This window comes from Pezoporus wallicus, unplaced genomic scaffold, assembly GCF_028554395.1.
Source record: "Pezoporus wallicus isolate ANWC-B61680 ecotype Strahan unplaced genomic scaffold, APGP_CSIRO_Pwel_v1 contig_8188, whole genome shotgun sequence".
In the NCBI taxonomy this organism is placed as follows: Eukaryota; Metazoa; Chordata; class Aves; order Psittaciformes; family Psittacidae; genus Pezoporus; species Pezoporus wallicus.
Window position 1 is genome coordinate 4,246,417 of NW_026640104.1, and position 18,263 is coordinate 4,264,679.

At 41.9% G+C, this 18,263-nt stretch overlaps 1 protein-coding gene across 6 annotated transcripts in view; it reads left to right on the plus strand.

The window, feature by feature from the left end:
* The first annotated feature begins 606 nt into the window (after positions 1-606).
* SHTN1 (shootin 1) overlaps positions 607-18,263 on the plus strand; it is a 65,620-nt gene continuing 47,963 nt past the window's right edge. For 2 of the 6 annotated variants that reach the window (XM_057417260.1, XM_057417262.1), the window contains exons 1-3: positions 609-795; positions 10,016-10,068; positions 17,194-17,254. In XM_057417260.1, coding sequence (XP_057273243.1) covers positions 738-795; positions 10,016-10,068; positions 17,194-17,254 — 172 coding nt within the window. In that variant the 5' untranslated portion in view covers positions 609-737. Of the gene's footprint in view, positions 796-1,081; positions 1,103-10,015; positions 10,069-15,481; positions 15,677-17,193; positions 17,255-18,263 lie in introns of those variants that run through there. The other 4 variants (XM_057417266.1, XM_057417263.1, XM_057417264.1 and 1 more) reach the window with 4 other exon arrangements.

Sequence of the window (18,263 nt, forward strand, 5' to 3'; positions counted from 1 at the left end):
AAGCTGTCCTTAAGTGCTGGACGCTGGAACTGCCATGCAGCTGATTCCCTTATATCCCCACAAACAATACTTGCAACCTTCCAATTCGTTTTCTTTTAAAGCCTTTTAGCTTTCTTCACACCACAGCACTCAATGTCCTCCATACCACCACCTTATGTCCTCTCACCACTCCTCCGGCCAGGGCATGAACCCCAAGTGCAAAGCTGCCCCATGCAAACTGTGCAAAGCGGCTTACTTACTAAACCCACAGGCACCCGCAGCAGTGCAGGAGAGCTTCCTCACTGCTTTTGGGGCATCCATAGGTGGGTCTTGCCCTGGGTCTGGAGTTTAAGGCCTTCACTGCCCGTCTGTGCCAGCGTGACGGGGGCTGGCACGTTGACTGTGCCAAGGGGGCTACAAGTACCTGGGTCTCCCCTGACCGGTGGCCTGTTGATGGGTCTTCCCCTCATACCCCCTTGTTAAGCGCCCTCCGGTGCCCCGTCCGGCCGGAGGAGCAGCAGCGGAAGGGAAGGGGCCGCGGTGCACGGTCCTGCCACCGGTGCCCGCCCGCAGGCTGAGGTGCCGCCGTGCCCGCACCCCCGCACATGCTCACTGGGGCGCCGCGGGAGTCTGGGCATGTGCAGAGCGGGCCGGGCTGCTCGCCGCGCCCGCCGCGCCCCGGGGCTCCGGCCGCCTCCCGCCCGCCCGCTGCCAGGTGAAGCCGCGCTAGGTGAGGTGGAGCGGGGCGGCCGGGCAGGATGAACAGCTCCGATGAGGAGAAGCAGCTGGAGCTGCTCGCCAGCCTCAAGGACCAAGGTAGGGGCGGGCGGTGCCGCGGCTCTTTCCCACCCCCCTTTCTACATCCCCTCCCCTCCTCTCCGCCGCCGCGGGCCCGGTGCTCGGCCGGTGGGAGCGTGGCCCCCGCGGGGCGGTGTGAGGCGGAGAGGGGGGCCGGGGCTGTAAGGGCGGCGCGGCCTGCGCCGGGGGTGGCCGGGGCCTGGGCGTCCCCCGACCCCCTCTCGAAGCCAGGCCCCCTTCTCCGTCCATGAAGAGGGGATAAAAGAGCCTCAAGGGAATGAATCTGCTGCCTCGCCTCCCCGCAGGTGAGCTCGGCTGTCGCCGAGTGAGCGTGGGCATCGTGGTGGGTGATGGTGAGCAGGGTGAGGGCTGTGGCACACGGGCTGTCGTTGCTGTCATCCCAACCTTCTACCCATGGTCAGGCTGGTGGCTGATGTTGATACCCTGGCTGGTGGCACTGGTGAGCTTCGTTGTCTGGCCCAGCTCCAGGGGTGAAGTCCATGTGCCTCGTTGTCTGTGGAGCTGAGCTTCATGTGGAATGAGGGCACTTTAGGCTTTACCTGGCCTGGTATCACGTCCTGTCTGCTGCTCAGCATTGCGGCATCTGATGCTAACCCAGCCCATCAACACCCTCTATCTGCTCCCCATCCATGTGCAAACTTCCCTCCGATAGCTTGAGGCTTGCCCTGATACGCCATGAGCTTCTGTAGAGCCTTTATAGTTAGGGTGTAAATGAAAGGAAGTGCTTGTTGTGGGCTGGTTTGGTTCCCCATGTGAATCACCCTTGGTGCTTTAGTTGGAAAGTCCAGTACTTCAGCTGTGTAAGTGTTCAGCTTCGTGAGTGGGTAGCTTGGCTTAGAAACTAAACCACTGTAATAGTCTGTATTCTGTAAGAAAGGGCATGGAAATAACCCTGGATGCTTGAAGCGTAGCCCATTTTTTAACATCCCTGATCAGTCTACCCCCAAACCAAGTTGTTCCAGCAAAGTTTCTACCCTGGTTAAGTGTGTAGGCAACATCTGAAGAACCGGCATTACTGGCTGTTTGAACTGTGAACATCTGCTTGTGAGTGTGCATCAAGGCATTGGTGTGCCTCCTGTCTCACAGCTTCATCCACAGTAGGTGCAGTGTACCAGCACTTTAATTTGCAGCTGGTAGTTCGCTCAGCTGCATTCGCCTGATCTCCCATAGCCTGGGAGGAGCTGTTTGGAATGGACATGTTGGACAAAGTTGTGTAAAAGTGAAATTACGGGAATGTGGGTAGTGCCCCGTTCATTCTGACCATTACTGCACTTGGTCACTTTTGCTATACAGCCAAAGCTTTTCTTAACCACATTACAGCTGGATATTTGCAAGCTATTTGCGAACTTATTTTTATTGGTTGTTCCCATATACTCAGCATTGTAAATTCATGATTACCAGCTGCACTGGATAGATTGTGACTTAGAAGGATGTCAGTGGGTGTAAAATTCATGATTATCTTACAGATGTGTGTTTTAATAATACGGGAGCAAAAAATAAGGCTAAAAATCTGAGTTTTCTTTCCAACTGTTTCCAGAGGAGTTGTCTGTGCCAAAAGGACAGTTGCTAAAATGATAATAATAAGTTGCAAAAAAAGGCAAGTTTGGGTTATTCTTTAGCGAAATCCTAACCTGTTGAAATTGGTTATACTGGGGTTTCAGTTCCAGTGTCTGTGAGTCTTTTGCTCAAGTGGTCCAAGTATCCTTTAACGCCTAATGAAATTTCCTGGGACTGCAGGAATTGGTTCAAGGGAAAGCTTCTGTAACTTGAGGACTGGCTGTCCCAGATCCACTTGAGCTGTTGAAATAGAAGCTGTACTTGGCAGCCCTGTCCTGTGAGACACTGTTCTTGGTGGATGTTTGTATATAGTTGTGAGGCTAACAATTACTTTTGTAACTGTACGGCTGGTGAGGAAGTAGTTTTATATAGGTGAAAAATTACCCAGTGGAAAGCTTAAGAAAACACTCTTTGTGCCATTTTGTATCTAAACCAGTGCAAAGCAGCACACTGTAGTTAAGTTAGTAGTTAAATTATGTTAACTGATGAGTCTGAGGTGCCCAAAGTAATGATTACAAGTGAGGAAAAGGTGCATAAAATTATCCTAACAGTAGTGACCTCAATATTGTTACTGGAGGAAAGTAAATTTGCTTCCTCTTTGTACACGGTACTTTTGAGTATATAGTTTCCCTTCCATTCTTACTGAAAACAAAATAAGGCTATTGTAGACACTAACAGCATTCCTCAAGGAATTTTAAGATGCTCTGTTAAACAGAGGCAGCATGAAAAGAAGGAAGAAAAGTCTTGATTTTCCTCTTTACTGCTTCCAGATGTAGATAATGGTATTGGTTTGGAAGTAAATGCAGTTGATGGAAGGACCTGCTCTCTCTGAGTATTTGGGGTAATGGGTGTATACACTTACCTTGTCTTACCTTTATTGCATTTGGAGTGCCATGTGGATCCAGATTACCATAACATTATGGTCTGTAGTCAGATTTCTGTGAAACACTCATTGATTTGGGGGGGGAGGGGGGGCTTCAGAGAACATGGTTCAGTAGCCCTTGTTTGGTTTCTCTTTCTGGGTGTGTTTTTCTAGTCTTGAGAAACTTGCCTGGCACCAGGTAGCTAAACTGTCTGAGAAGCCATGTGAAAGGTGGAGGGGAAGGCAAGTCTCAGCGTACGTGGCTGATTGCTGTCATGTCTCAACTGCTGCTTGTCCTTTTCCTAAGCAAGACTGAACCTGAGGCAGGTGTTTTGCAGCTCTCTGCTCAATTCTCAATGGCAGCTGTGACACTGACTCGTGTCTGGACAGATTCACTTTGCTGTTTGGCAGAGCTCTGAACAGTGACAAGGACACTGAAGCTGTCTGTGTGCCAAGATGTGCTTATCGTTTACCCATGCTGAATTTTCCAAGTCTTGTGTGTTCAACTCAGATACCTGATACTGATCATTCTTTGGCTGGTTTCTTTACCAAGTTTAAGGTGAGCATTATGCAGAAACACAATCTCTGTGTTGATATTTAGGACTTAAAAGTGGTGTTTGAGTTTTAATCCTGTGACTGGCTTTCGGCGATGGCTTGGTTTGATAAAGCAGCTCCACTATAAAATATTAGCATTACCTAACTACTCTAAGTATTATTTCCACATTTCTGTTCAACTGCCTCTTAAATTTCCTATGGGTAAGACTTAAAACTGAAACAAAAATCAAGTGGTCAAAACCTTGTGTTATTAATGGTTGGCTGTAAAACCTGAGCAAACCTGCAGCAAACTGGCTAACAGCTGCATTGTAACAGTAGCTGATTACCTGCCTGGAAAGTTGCCTTGTTTGTCTTTGGTTTAATTGGCACTGCTGGTACTTTGCCTTTAAAGACAGAGTCATCTTCTGCTGTGGTCACTTGTTTGTTCAGTTGAAAACAGGAGTCAGCAACCAGAATGTGTGGAGCTACAAACTAAGTAAAATTCCTTCAGCTGCCACTGTCATAGTGACATTTCTGGTCACTTTGCTAAATTGCAGTGATTAACAGCTACTGTTAAATACACATATACTGAACATGTTTGTATTGCCTGGCTTTTCTTGATGAGTTTTAAAGGTCTTATCTTGCTCTGTGTTTGTTGGCTGGATTTCAAGTGTGATGATATCCAGTCTCTAGTCCTGTGGCTCTATTTGATCTCTTAATAAAAAATATGTCAGAACCTTTGAATAAGGGAACACCATGTATCTTCTAAGGAACAGACTGCCAATCTGACAGCAATATCTCAGAGTAGTACTTTTAAAGTATATGCTATTGACAAGCTCGTAATGTGGTTTGACAAATACGTTCTTTGTGGCAGATGGGTAACTTTTTATAGCCAGAGGAATTTCTCTGTTTAGGGGAGGGTATCTTGCTGGCTGCTATATCCTCTTCTGAGGTCATCAGCTCTATAGATAATTTCTTTTTCCCTATGTGCTTGTGTGTGTTGGTGTTCATACACAGCAGTCATCATTCCCCAACAGAACCCATTCTGCTTCAATGTTTACTTCATTTATTACAGTTTAAAAGTGTTTCCCATTTCACTTTCTCGTATTGAAATGTATGTGTTTTTCAGGACCTTGTGAAAACCAGCCTTTGGGTGTAAGCTTGGTGGCTGGGCTTTATCAGGCAGTGGTGTGTTTAATTTCCCTGTCCAGTTTGCAGGAAGCTGCAAGGCTGCAGGATGCAAATTTGGGGTCTCATTAAAGCATTTCTTTGTATATATTTTTACAGATTTGAATAAAATCAAAGCATGTGGGAACTGACTCGCGGTATTTATATTCACTGCTTACCTTTGTATACTTACACCTATGTTTTTTTTATTTTTTTATTTTTCAAGTATATTCTTTTTCAGGTATATTTTTCAAGAGCTGTTTGGTAACAGAGTCTTGTAGATATCAGCTGGTGCAACTGATACAGGACCTGGTTTGGCCATGTAAGCTTTAGGCCTAATAAAGGGATCATATATCCTGACTCAAGATTTGGAGTTATTGTGAGGTAATGGATATAATGTCATCGTACACATTCACCTTTATACAAGCCCATAAGTGCTCATTCTTTAGCTCCATCTCTTTTTTGTGGAGGCCCAGGAGATAATGTGCTTGTAGGGAGACCACTGCTACTTGAGAGAGGGTTTGTACAACAGCCCTGGCCTGCCTCTTCTTCTTCCAAGTACTCTGGGATGGGGAGTATGGTGACAGCACTCCCAATAAAGCTTTTGGTTCAGTGTTAGGGGTAATTCTCTCTCTAATGATACATCCAAACCTGCAAAAAGTTTACTCCTAAAGCAAAAAATGACTCCATTAGGATAGCTTGGTTCATCTGAAGCAAAGGACTTCTTGCACTCTAAGCTCTTTTCTTGTCTGTACCAGCAAAGACATGTCTGGTCCATAGTCAAGAAGAATAAATAGTGGGATGACACTTGTTTCCTTTGACAGCTCTACTTATATTTTGATTAAATAAGTAGGTTTGGAATGCTGAAGTGGCATTACTTGTTGCTTTGGCATGGAAGGGCTCTGGGTCTACTCTAAGGCCACCCTGGTTTAAATATAAGTGCTAAAGTTCACGAATGTAGCATTTTTAAGGTGGTTTTGTTTTTTCTTTTAATCTCTATTTTTTGGTATTCAGCTTTAGAAAGGGTATTGATGAATTATTTAATAAAAAGACTAGGAAGACTCTCACCACATCACTGTGTAAATGAAAGTGTCTTTTTGGTTATTCACTATGAATTATAGTCATATTCTTATGACCTTGTTTCACTAATATGTGCTTTTTTTTAGCCATAATAAGTATCTAATATATAAACCATCAAATTCAGATAACATGTATTTTCTGTTAGCAAATCCAGGTTCAGGAGACACAGGTTCACAATTAAAAATCAAAAGACTAAGTTATAATTAAAGAGCTTCTGTACACAAAGGTCCCTGCTTAATTTAATACAGATCAAGAGCGTTGATAGATGTTGACAGGACCGTCCCTTCTGGCCAGATGAGCTGTGGAGTGAGTAGTTGGTGAGTATGCCTGGTCATGTTACGAAGGAGCACTCTGTGTTCACTCAGCGTTGGCTTTTCCATAGTTTGAGTATTTTGCATTAAGATCAGGGATTACGTTTTGGGTGCATTAAGGGTGTTTGGTTAGCCCAAAATAATCTGTTCTTGTCTCTTTTTTTCCCAGTTTTTTTCTCTCCTTAGTCTTGAGATGAAGGCATGGTGTTGTCCTCATACTCCGTGAAGTTAACCTGAGGCAGAGAAATGGGATTTGTGTCCTAATAAATTGTTTATGTAATACTGCTGTATATCAGGAATAATTTTACTAAGGATAAACTTAAGTTGGGGTCAGACAGAAACAGTATCTCAAGAGGCCTCTTACACATATTTATTACATTTCATCAGGATTCACTGGAGGCTGATGAGTACAGTGTAGGTGGTTTACTATCAATATATGCTACATTATTGATTCTTTGAAAAATTATGGGTAGTTCTGGAATTTCAGTAGCACTTTTAATAAAGCATCTTGTTTGTTTTATTCATCATTTACCTCACTGGGAAACCTCTCGGAGAAGGTTTGGGAAAGTCTTTCTACAACAGGATTTATTGCTTGTCAATCTATAAATAAGGCATAGTGAGGCTTCTTAATATACCAAAGAGTGTTTTAAAGCTAATAATCAACATGAGATTTGGAACATGTGACATGTTGCCTAGTGCTGCTGGTATTAATTGTTGTGAAGTAGTTTTAGAGCACAGAAATCATTGTCACCTTCATGCCATTTACGCTTCAGTGAAGGTTATGTAGACTCTTGGCTCTTTTTGTGGATGGCCTCAGACCTTTGCTGTACACAATTACTTGAAAAACTTTGTGCGAAAGCATCCCAATGAGCCCTGCAGCATTAAAAAAAGGAAAAACATCCACCAACTTGCATCTTCTGCCTTTGCAGAGAATCTGACACAGAGCAGGAAATGTGTGTGGTCATTTAGAAATTTTACTTGTTTCCAGGCCTGATAAAAACTGCAGTTTCTTTGTTAGATTAATAAATCCATACCTGAAAATATGAATGATGGATTTTTATGGGCTCATCATCTAGAGGTTGCCATCCACAAAGAACATTCTTATTTTAAGATATCAGGTCCTTACTGTTCATTAGCTGTATTCAAGGAAGACCTAATAGTTTTGCATTAATGGTATGGTAAAAAGGCTCTGAAGAAAGTTGCTGTGTGAGTGCAGCATAAAATAGCTGATGATTTGGTGTTTGTTCCATAAGGAGCCATGCACAGTAAAATGGGAAGGGCTGCCCTGAGCAGGGAGTTTAATCCCAGTCTTGCGCAGGTGCGCCCTTACACAACATGCCAGCAATTCCCAGTAAGTTCTTATCCTTGTTTTTCAGTAGCTTGTTCTTGTATCCATGCCTCAAGGGCTGGTGATTCAGAGTTCTCAGTTCTCTGGGCATGTGAGGAGAGCTGTCAAGGGTGGGGCAAACCTATATTTACATTTTTTGGTCATTTATAAAGTACTGAGTACAAGTATGAGTTTGCCTTAAAGGCGAGCAAACACCACCAGTTTTCAAGTATGAAAAAACTTGAGTATATCTGTTTCCTTTCCTTTGTTCCCTTTTTTCTTCATCTGGATGCTAGAAATCTTTTCACTTGTTTTCCTAAAGGAAACAGGGAAATGGCTTAGAAGTGGAACAGTGATGAAGAGACATAGATAGAGCTTTTGAGTTCTTGAGTAGGAAATGCTGTTTCACTTAAGGTGCTCTTTATTAGAGTAACTGCATCAGCATGGTTTCTTCGCTGTTTATCTACCTGTGTTTTTTTTTTTTTTCCTGCTTCTTCAGTATGGGAGATAGCAGGGGTCTTGGTGGCAAAATAAAGGGATGGATGGGAGACATTAGTTATCGTGGTGTGGGGATGCAGGGCACATTTTAAAGAAGCTGGTTTTGTTCATTCTCACTCTATAGATCCACCTTTTTAGTTGGATGAGCAGGAGGAAGGAGTTTTCCCACATGTTGAAATGATCGGATTTCATGCGAGTTTGCATGTGGACTGCAACTTTGTTTTCAGTAGGTCTGTTTAGTGTTTTTAATTTGAGGGCCCTGGGTTGCTGATCACAGCTGAGCTGAGATTCTGGCTAAGAGATTTCTAGCATTCCTTCATTTTGCTTTCTAGTTAATACAGTTAGCAGAGTCTTGCCTTTTCCCTGTTGCTGGTCCAGGCACACAAGGAGCAGTAGCATTTTGAGTTAGTAGCCCAGGAGCTAATACTGCTGTCTCTATCCCATCCTTCATGTACCTCAGTCACGCATCTCTAAACTGAAATGATCTTGGAGAAAAGAGGGTAACATGAGGTTTTTACATCTAAGGTAATTCTGCTGCTGAGAGTAACAGGCATGCTGAAGGCAAATAGAACAGTGGTGCTGTGGACCTAGCTTCTAGGAGCAAGTTGAGTTAGTTTTATTTCAGTGGGTTTTGAAATGCTGGGGAGGAGGGAGAAAAGGGATGTAACAGCCGTGCAAAGTACAACTTCATTTGTAAGAGCTGCTCACTGGAAAAAGTTTAATTATCTAAAGCTAGAAGGAGCTAGCAGTTTTTCAGGTGGCTAATCTACCCCTCTACATGTTAATGCCTTCAGATGAAGGGTAAGACATGTTAAGTTTAGGATGAAACTCCAATATCTCTGCTGTCACTAGCTGAAAACTATATATTCATACCCTCTATCTGGTTTTAATGAAGTTGGCTTGAAATAAAACCTGAATGCTAGTATAGCTTTTCTCAGGTACAAGGAAAAATCTGAGGAGATACAAAAGGGCTGGAATGAGATGCATAGTGATGTGAGCAGCACTCTCATTCTTGCAGTATAAATCTTGAAGACTGAACAGTGCTCTTTCGTGTCAAGGTTGGTTTCTCTAAGGTTTGGTAGTGTTTTCAGCTTCTGTCTTAGTGAAATAAAACGTCTATGGTCTCAAAGACCAAACAGCCCACATGGGATGCACTTGAAAGAATAGAATTGGGAAGTTGTGGCAATAATGGCACATCCCTAAGGTAGTAAAATAAAAGGTTTAAGAAAGACACATGAAAATATGCGGTAAAGTGGAAGTTGAATTGGTAGCTGCTAGATTGTTCTGCATATTATTACTGGTTGAAACAATGGACCTCCAGTATCCTGGAGGTTGATCCCTTCCCTGCTGATCCCTGCAGCTCAGTTCTTGTGTGATCTTGGATAAATCATTCGATCCTTTCATGTCTACACTGTGGAGTTTAAAGAAAAAAACCTCTCCTAGGACTCTCGTGGGAAGGAAATGTTAATAAATGAAGGTACTCAGCTGGTCTGGATGTACATGTGTATCAGTATTGCATTAACCGTGCTTTCTATCATTGATCTGTAAGCTGAGCCAGTGTGGCTTTAAAATGGTGACTGCAAGCCAGTACATTCACCTTGTAATTTTTGAACTCTATCAATAAGATTGTTTAACTCTCCATTGATCAGAAATTGATTGTTTGAGGAGCCACCATCTTACTCAGACACTTTCCAATTACTTCAATTCTAGAAGTACATCCAGTTCATCCGTAGACTATTAATGAAGTTTATGACCCATGTTATGTAAGAAGTCTGTGTAGATAGCCAGAAGAGCTTTACAATAAATGAAATGGAGAGCTAATTTAACCAAAGGAGGTGCTGCAGCATTAACTTTATTCTTTTTCTTTTTTCCCCTACATAGCTATTGGCGAATATGAAGAGCTTAGAGCAGAAAATAAGAAAACGAAAGAAGAGGTTTGTATCTCCAGATTCTTATTTATAATATTAAAATGCTAAATATCAGAATACCCTATTGGCTATGGCAGGTTGTTGTCTGCTTTTGTGAGCTCAGCTCATTATTTACAAGTAGTATCAGTTGTACTTATATGTATTAAGGAGCAATGAGTACAGCTTCCAGCAGCTATTTTATCTGTTTTACTCCAGAAAAGTTGAGATATATATATATATATATATATATATGATTGATGCTATAGCCAGTTTGCCTATGGTTACAGTGTGGGCACAGACTAAAAGTGTTTAGATATTCTTAGGAAAACTTGTTTCTCTTGGATCTGAAAATTGTTTATTACAACTTGATTTGCACAGTCAGACTTCCTGAAAAGAAAATAAACCAATTCTGCTTACCCAATCCTGAAAATTCAGAATGTGGGAATATGGTTTCTGAAGGTATTTGAAGTCTCCAACCCAATTTTTAATAGCAGAGCAAAATGTCTTTACTTGCAGGATGGTACTGCAGTGTAAAATGGATTCTCAGCATCCTTCTGTGAAATTTGGTGCCTGTACAACTTGAAAAGAAGCTTTAAATGTATGGGCTGAACTTCACACATTACTACAAGCCTATTATTTCAGTGTTTAGAGATACTGGAGTAAGAAGTAATGACCAGTTTCTAGATTGTTCCTTGTAATTACAATGAACTGTCTTTATAGGAGTAAAATTAAGCACATTAAGTATCTTTTTTCATTCAGGACTCTTTTTCATTCACTGTGCCTGCTTTCTGCGAGGAAGCCAACAGGAACAGAGCGCTCAGATTTGATGGCAGTGTTACATTGCATAAATCCACGTCAATGTGCAAAAGGTTTTTAGCAGATACCTGCCAAAAGAAACTGAGACCACTAAAAGCCTCTTATCAATTCTAGTGAAGAAGGCAGAGAAGTTGGTGCTGCACTGTACTGTAAACAAAAAATACTTTCATCAGTATTACTGAGCTGAAGATGTAAGAAATGTTAGTTTTCAGATCCCTGTTAGCTGCCAAAGCATGTAGGTTATTTTAGCTTTTTATGAAGTCATTTCATAAGGCTCACTTTTAGTCCAGTTGTTATAAACGTTGCAACTCAAGGCACTGGGAAGATCTTGTCCTTAACTACTGTATCATTCTTGAAGAAAACTTGAAGCTTATCTTCATGTTATGCTTCAGCAGTGACTATGTCTAATTCCATTGAGCTCAGCATATTGTGCTTCACTCCCTCCTCCCCACTGGCCTCCTCATCTTTTTTACTATGCTTGTTGCTGCATTTCTGTTCTGCTGTCCTACACCAGAGCCTTAGATATCCTGGGAAATACATCCTCTATTTTTGCAGTTAGGAAGACTGTGGCAATTCATGTCAGGGTGCTCAGAAGGAAAGGAGAATGAAACTGAGTTAGACCAAGAGCCCATCTAGCGCAGTGTCCCGTCTCTGACAGCAACAGAGAGGGAGTAGTGTAAAAGCTTGTATAACACCTCCACAGAGTACTCTTCTAATCTCCAAAACACTTGCAGCTTGGGGACTTCCTCAGCTGTATGTGGTTTCAGCATGTTCTTCCCTCCATAGCTCTCTTCCTTGAATTTGTCCTGTCCCCCTAAGCCTGTGCTGATGGCTGATTTCAGTCATGTGTGAGGAGTTTCACACCGGGCCTGTCCACTGCCCTTCATTGTTCCTTGCTTGTCTCTCTCACAAGACTTCTTTCCTATAAGTGCATCTCTCTAGCCACTCCTTGTGTTTCTTTTGAAGGTTGGTATGATGGTTTTCAGAATACTTGCATAACAAGTGAAAATCCTACACTTCTGAGCACATGGGGATTACATCCACAAATGAGCACGTGCTCAGGATTGGAGGATTTTCGGTTCTTACGCAAGTGTTCTCCATCCAAGAAACTCCATCCTGCAAATTGGGGTGCTTGTGTAAGCAGTCCTGCTTAGTTGTTTAAGCGCTTGGGCTCAAGTGGCTCTGTGTGAGGCCCTGAGTGTATTTCTTCCACAAAATCTACTGATACAGAGTTCTTGGCTTTATTTGCTTACAGTGCCAATACTGGAAGAAACTATGCCTTGTGTTATTGCAAGGTTGGGTAATCCTGAAAGCTCATTAATGTCTTTAACTTTGTATCTTAGTTTATGCTTTGCAGGATCAAAGCTGATATTGGAGGAAGTATAGCAGAGGTTATCTTTGCCTGTGGGTCTGGGAAGTTGTGGGTGCATTCAGTTCCAGTTTCTGCCACTGTCTGCCAGTATGAGTGTAAGCAGATGGCTCCCTCTCTATCAGTTGTGGTCCCATAATTGCATTGATAGGAGGAAGACAAGTGAAACTACTTTTCAGCGAAGGACTTTGAGGGTATTTGTGGCAGTAACACACAGGAGTTAGACAGGGGTCTCTATCTGTGTGCTTTTGACACGCTCGATGGAGTTTTTTTCTAAGTCACCACTACACTTGTATGGCTCTGAAAGATGAGCTTTGCCATGGAGAAATGATCTTAGTTTACATTAGAAACATGGGACTTGGTGTATAATGGGCAGCTAACTTTAAATGTGTCCTGAGTCTCCAGTTTGCATGTCAGGTTCTTCAATTCAAGGCATCCAAAGCAGGGGGCTTTGAGCAATATGGTCTAGTGAAGGTGTCCCTGCCCACGACAGGGGGTTGGAACTGGAGGATCTTTAAGGTCCCTTCCAACCCAAACCATTCTATGTAAAATTGACTTTTATGTAGGTTACTTTGTTCAAAGGCCTGCTACCTAAAAAGCTTTAAGGCATGAAAATTCAGGAGCAGAATATAAGATCTTTGATCCATAGTGTCTCTCCCTCATTGTCTTCCTAAACTGCCATTTGGTGGGGTCTCTGACAGGCATTTTTTTAATTAATATTTTTAAATCCTTTGAAAACCCAGAGCAAAAATGATATTATCAGATTACTTCTCTTAGGTCATCCTTTTAATTGAAATAACAGATTAAACACACATGCTAGTCCCCCCAAAACAGATAACTAACGTTCAGTTGCAAACAAATGTAGATCACTTAATATGCAGTTCTGACGTATTCAGAGACAGATCATGAATAAATATTTGACTACTTGCTAATCAGACAGAAATGACTCTGAACACTGGTTTTGACAGTGTTTTGTCATGCTGCCAGTAGGGAAAAGAAAAAAGGAAGGCGAGACAGCTATCCAAAACAGTAGGTGTAATACTGTATCTCTGATACATCATTCACGGTGTTTGCTCTGTTAAAGCAAATGTATAGAGTGGATTATATGTTTTGTCACCAAATGGGAATGGGGAAGGGATTCTGCCTTGATGACATGCTTATTCCTCTGTAAGTAGAGTATAGCAAACGTCAGATGACACTTGTGAGCGCTGTACCAAACTCATAATTTTACAACAAGCATTAAATCTGCATAAATTTCACAGTCTGTGTAAATGGGAAAGAATGCGTTTTGTGTTGCTTGGCAATGGCTTGATTGGCTATATGGCTACTACGTGAACTTCTTGCATCTTAATATCTGGACTGAACAATCTCCTCCTTGTTTTTGCCCTTTGAAGGTCTTTTACTTGAAGTGAGTAGGAGCTTATGTGCAGAACAGTCGGTAATAAAGAAGCCTGTTAGAAAAGAATAGATAAGAAGTTCCCTGAAGTTAGTGGCAAGGAGATGATGTATCCGCAGGCTTCCAGCAGGTTGTGTGCACCAACTTCACAACTGTCCTGGTATTGTGCTAGCTCCCAGTACAGGCCAAGTTCATGCACTGCTGTTTGCCTCACTATATATGCAGCATTTGGTTTGAATGCCAGCGACATGTACATGATAGACTTGTAGGCAGCATACCAGTTCTCTGTGCTAGAAATGAAAGTGTTGCCTTGTGTACCTAGAAGGCAAAAATCTGAAACTGAGTGGGATCAGCAAAGCTCCTCAACTTGCTCCTGCAGAGATGAGGAATTCACTGGAGTTATTCACAAAATGAATTTTGGCAACTGAATTGTTAGTTTGCTTCTGAAAGGACAAATGCAATGTTTTTTTATTGCTAGAAAATTATCATTGACTCCTATGGCTAGTTCAGGACTGGAATGGGAAAATTGTCTTATCACCTTTTATTTTTTATTGGGATAATGGTGCGATAAATATTAGGTTAAAAATATAGTAAGTAAAATGATACAAATGCTCATTTTCCTCTGCTGAGCAGCTGAAACTCTTAACAAAATAAAGCTTAAAATGGAAAACATATTGACAATTCAGGAGCTATCAACTTTTTTATTATTATACTTTTTATTTGAGGGTGCTTTGGAGTATGGAGCCGTCTGTTAATACTGACAAGGGGAGACGTAGTAAATACGTGAAAGCTCTTTCTCCTCAACAGTTGCAAGTGCTTGAATGGGAAACATGAACAGTAGATTTTATAGCAATGTTACGCTATTCATCTTCTAATATTTATGATTAGTGATATTTTTTGTTAATTAACAATCCTAATGTGTATGCATTAAACTGCCTTTTTGAAAAGTGAGGTGGTTGTGAATTTTTGAGAGCAGATCTCTCTCCTAAGCTTTGATCTTCTAATTTTCCTGTTTTAAAGGTAAGGTCAGTTTATTTTAAGGGATAACAATAGTTTTTTATGATGAAACATAATAGGAATATTTTGTTTGCTAAACTTTCAAGTTTGAAACAGTAACAAGTAGTTAAAGACAATCTCAACTTTAATTCTTAGGAAAATTGGAGCTAAACTAGTTTTTTTTGGTAGGACTTGCAGCAGCTCTGCTTGCACAGGTTTGATTGCAAGACAAAAAGCAAAGTGCTTCCCATTGATCGTTTCAGCAAGGGCAACAATCTCCCGCTCTCCTTTTCTTCCTGCTCTTTCATTCTGAAGCACAGTAGCAGAGAAAGGAAAATATTGAGGAAGCTGCAACTGGGAGCAGGAATTGCTCTGCAGAGACCAAAACTCACGGACCCTGATTGTGCAGAGAAACATGCGTCGCTGTCGGGAGAATAGTCAGCTTGCTGTGGTCCAGATGGAGCTCTCTCTGCAAACAGCACTCAAGGTGAAGTGGAATAGGTCACTGAACTTCCCTTTTTGCTGCACCGGGAAAGCTGTTATGCCTTACAGCGTGTTGCTGGAGGATTTCAAAAGGAGTTTTTCCTATCATTGGGATAGGGAGTGTACAGCATCCTCTACATCAAGGTTTCCATCAGTAGGGAAGCATCTTGTTGACTTCCACAGGCAATAGATCAGATCCTTAAAGAGCCCAATCTTCCTGTTTTTTAAACTGAGCATTAAAAATCTCTTTCTTACTTAATGCGCAGTGGGCTGAAAGCTTGCAGAAAAATCCGTGGGTGAAGTATGCCAGTGTGGTTACAGTGTCTCTTTTGTAGAGTACAAAGAGGCAGCAGCTCACAGTCATCCCCCTTCTGCAGCCGGGCTGTGTTCTACAGGAACAATCAGCAATACTTTCTGTGTCTTTGATGCCTGTTTTAGACTGCACTTTTGCCAGTAAGGTAACGCTGAGGAAACTGAGAGGGACGACAGCAAGGTTTGTGCACAGATTTTCCTTCCCCACTTCTCCTGTGTAGGATTCTCTAAACAGCTCCTTTGTTAACGGGGCCAGATGAACGGTGAGTCCTTGTCCAGTGCCGCTTGCTTAGTACGTCTTGCTGCTTCTTAGCACTTCATGTTGCTTCTGCAGCTCTGCCTTGTTTCACAGACCTTTACAGGAGCTGGTGACTAACCTGTGTCCCCATCTCAGCTGCTGCCCTCACCTTATCACCCCAGTGCCAAGAGAAGACTTGCTCACTTCTAATTTTATAATTGTTCATCTGATACCATTATGGAAAAGAGATATTGCTTGTTGAGTGCAGGCAGCTCCTTTTGCTCCCACAGAGAGCCAGCAGCAGCAGCAGCTTCCAAAGCCTGCATGGAGGCTGCCCCTGAAGCAACATCAGTGGCATCCTCTGCTTGCCCAGGAGCAGATCCTTCTTTGGGTCTCATCCAAGCTCCTCTGGAGCTGATGGAAGGGCTGTCTCTTGAATTTGGCTGCCTTTGAATCAGGTTCTTCCCCTTCTTGTTACTTAACAGCAGGCTCCTTTCCCGGCTAACTGAAAGTGGGTTCTCATGTGGAAAAACTGAAAATCAAGCAAAATTGGTTCAGTTGGGTTTTTTTTTCCAGTTCTGTTCCAGTGACCAGTGTCCTTGTTCTTGCAGTTACACCGTAAAGAGCTCAGTCACACAGTTCTCTTCCAAAACTTAACTCATGGTCTTACATTGATTTATTACTGTGAGCATAGGCAGCCGCATGTGAGGAAGGATGTCTGCTATGCTGTGTGTGTAAGATACATTGTGTGCCAGTCATACTTCCCCCTGGGTCATGTGTTTTTCACAGTGTGCTTAATCACTGACTGTGGCTCTTGGGAACTTTACTTATTTCTTTGTGAGTTCTGTCGTTGGCTTATGGAAGTGGTTTTCTTAGAGAAGTCTATTTAATGTCTGTTTTATTCTTTCTTGTTGGGAAAACTTTCGATCTCAAGATCAGCGATTGCAGTCCTGTGTAGTATTAACCCCCAAAGTAATAAAGCTGGGGTGACAGGAAATCCTTAGAGCATGAAGGTGGCTGTTCTCCCTTCTTCAAGGGTGAAGCTTGGCTCATGAGATTGGGAAGCTGAACAGCATGTCCCTGTTTATTGGCTTTGAGGTTTTCTTTGCACTTGGTAGGTATAGAAATGTAAGCCTCTCTTCCAAGTCTAGTTGCATTAATGAAACCAGACTTAAAGCATATTCTTGACATGCAGTTTTGCATGTTAAGAAAGTATTACTTTTACTGTTGTGTGGAACATGGATGAGTGTTTGTATCAGTTTGGATAACGTGGTTCTAAAAGATTTCCAGAGTAGCTCTGAATTGGAACCTAAAATCAAGTGCAACTTGCCTGTTTCATTAGGAAATACTCTTGGTAATGAATTTTTTATGCATCGTTTCCATTGATTCTACATGACTGAGAGCAGGAAGAAACAATGCTTTGATAAGCTTCTGTCCGTTACTGTGCTAGCAGTTGATCTTTGCTTCTTTTGCATGTTGTGACTGACTGCTAATGAAATAACTGGGATCAGTGTTTCATTTCAATTTTCTCTTCTTCTGCAGTGTGACAAAATCAAGCAAGAACGAGATGAAGCTGTCAAAAAACTGGAGGAGTTTCAGAAAAGTAAGCTGATCATGTTAGTGGGGTTATTTTGGTATAGAGAGTACTCTATAGCAGTGTTAAGAAGGCTGAGATTCAGGTCCATGTGATGTTTCTCCTTCAAAGCCTTGTGTTAAGGAGCTAATCCAGTGAGACTTCAACCATTGTCAGGTGAACTGCTGTCCCAGCATTTATATGCTGTGATACAGGGAGCCACGTAGCCATTCTTGGGCTGCAGAGTGGAGAAAATACAGCTACAAATGCATCTCTGTCTCACCTGGATTCTGCAAGTGACATGTTTGGATGGAGTGGGATTTGACCCATTGCTGAGATTGCTAATAATAATAATAATGGTATTTTTTTTCATGAACGAGTTCATCCAAAATACCAATAAAGGTATTAAGGATGAACTTCTGTCTCTTGATAGTTTTTAGTGCAAGTTATGTCTTGTCTGGGCTGTAAGAATTTCAATATTCAGTTTTACAGTTTTATAGTAATGGTTCTGTTGAAACCGTATGGTGTCTGGAAGCAACAAAGCACATCTAATGGGAGTGGAAGTATCCTAGTGGAATAGCTCCTTACAAGAGACAGTCACAATGGGATTGTGGTCTGTGATGTCTGGTTTATGCCAGTACCATGAACTGCACCATGAAGCATCAGAAATGTGGATGAAGTTAATGCAGAGAAGGAAATCACATGGTCTGTATTTTTGTGTGACTGTGTTTAATAGAGGAATTTGCTCGCTTCTGTTTTATAATTGTTCATCTGATACAATTATGGAAAAGGATCTAAGATCAACAGGAATCATCTGTGATCTTGGATAACTGTTCTGTGAGGCAAGAATGTTCTCCAAGAAGTCTAATTCCTCTGAAAAAAACTGCAGCCTGTTTTGTTTTTGTTATGATAGGAGAAATACAAGAGTGTGGCAGAAAATGTCAAGTAGTTAAGACTTAAAATTTGAAGTTATATTTGATGTTGTAAAATTTTATAGGTTTCTTTTATCTTCCTTTCACATTTTTTAAAGGACATACCT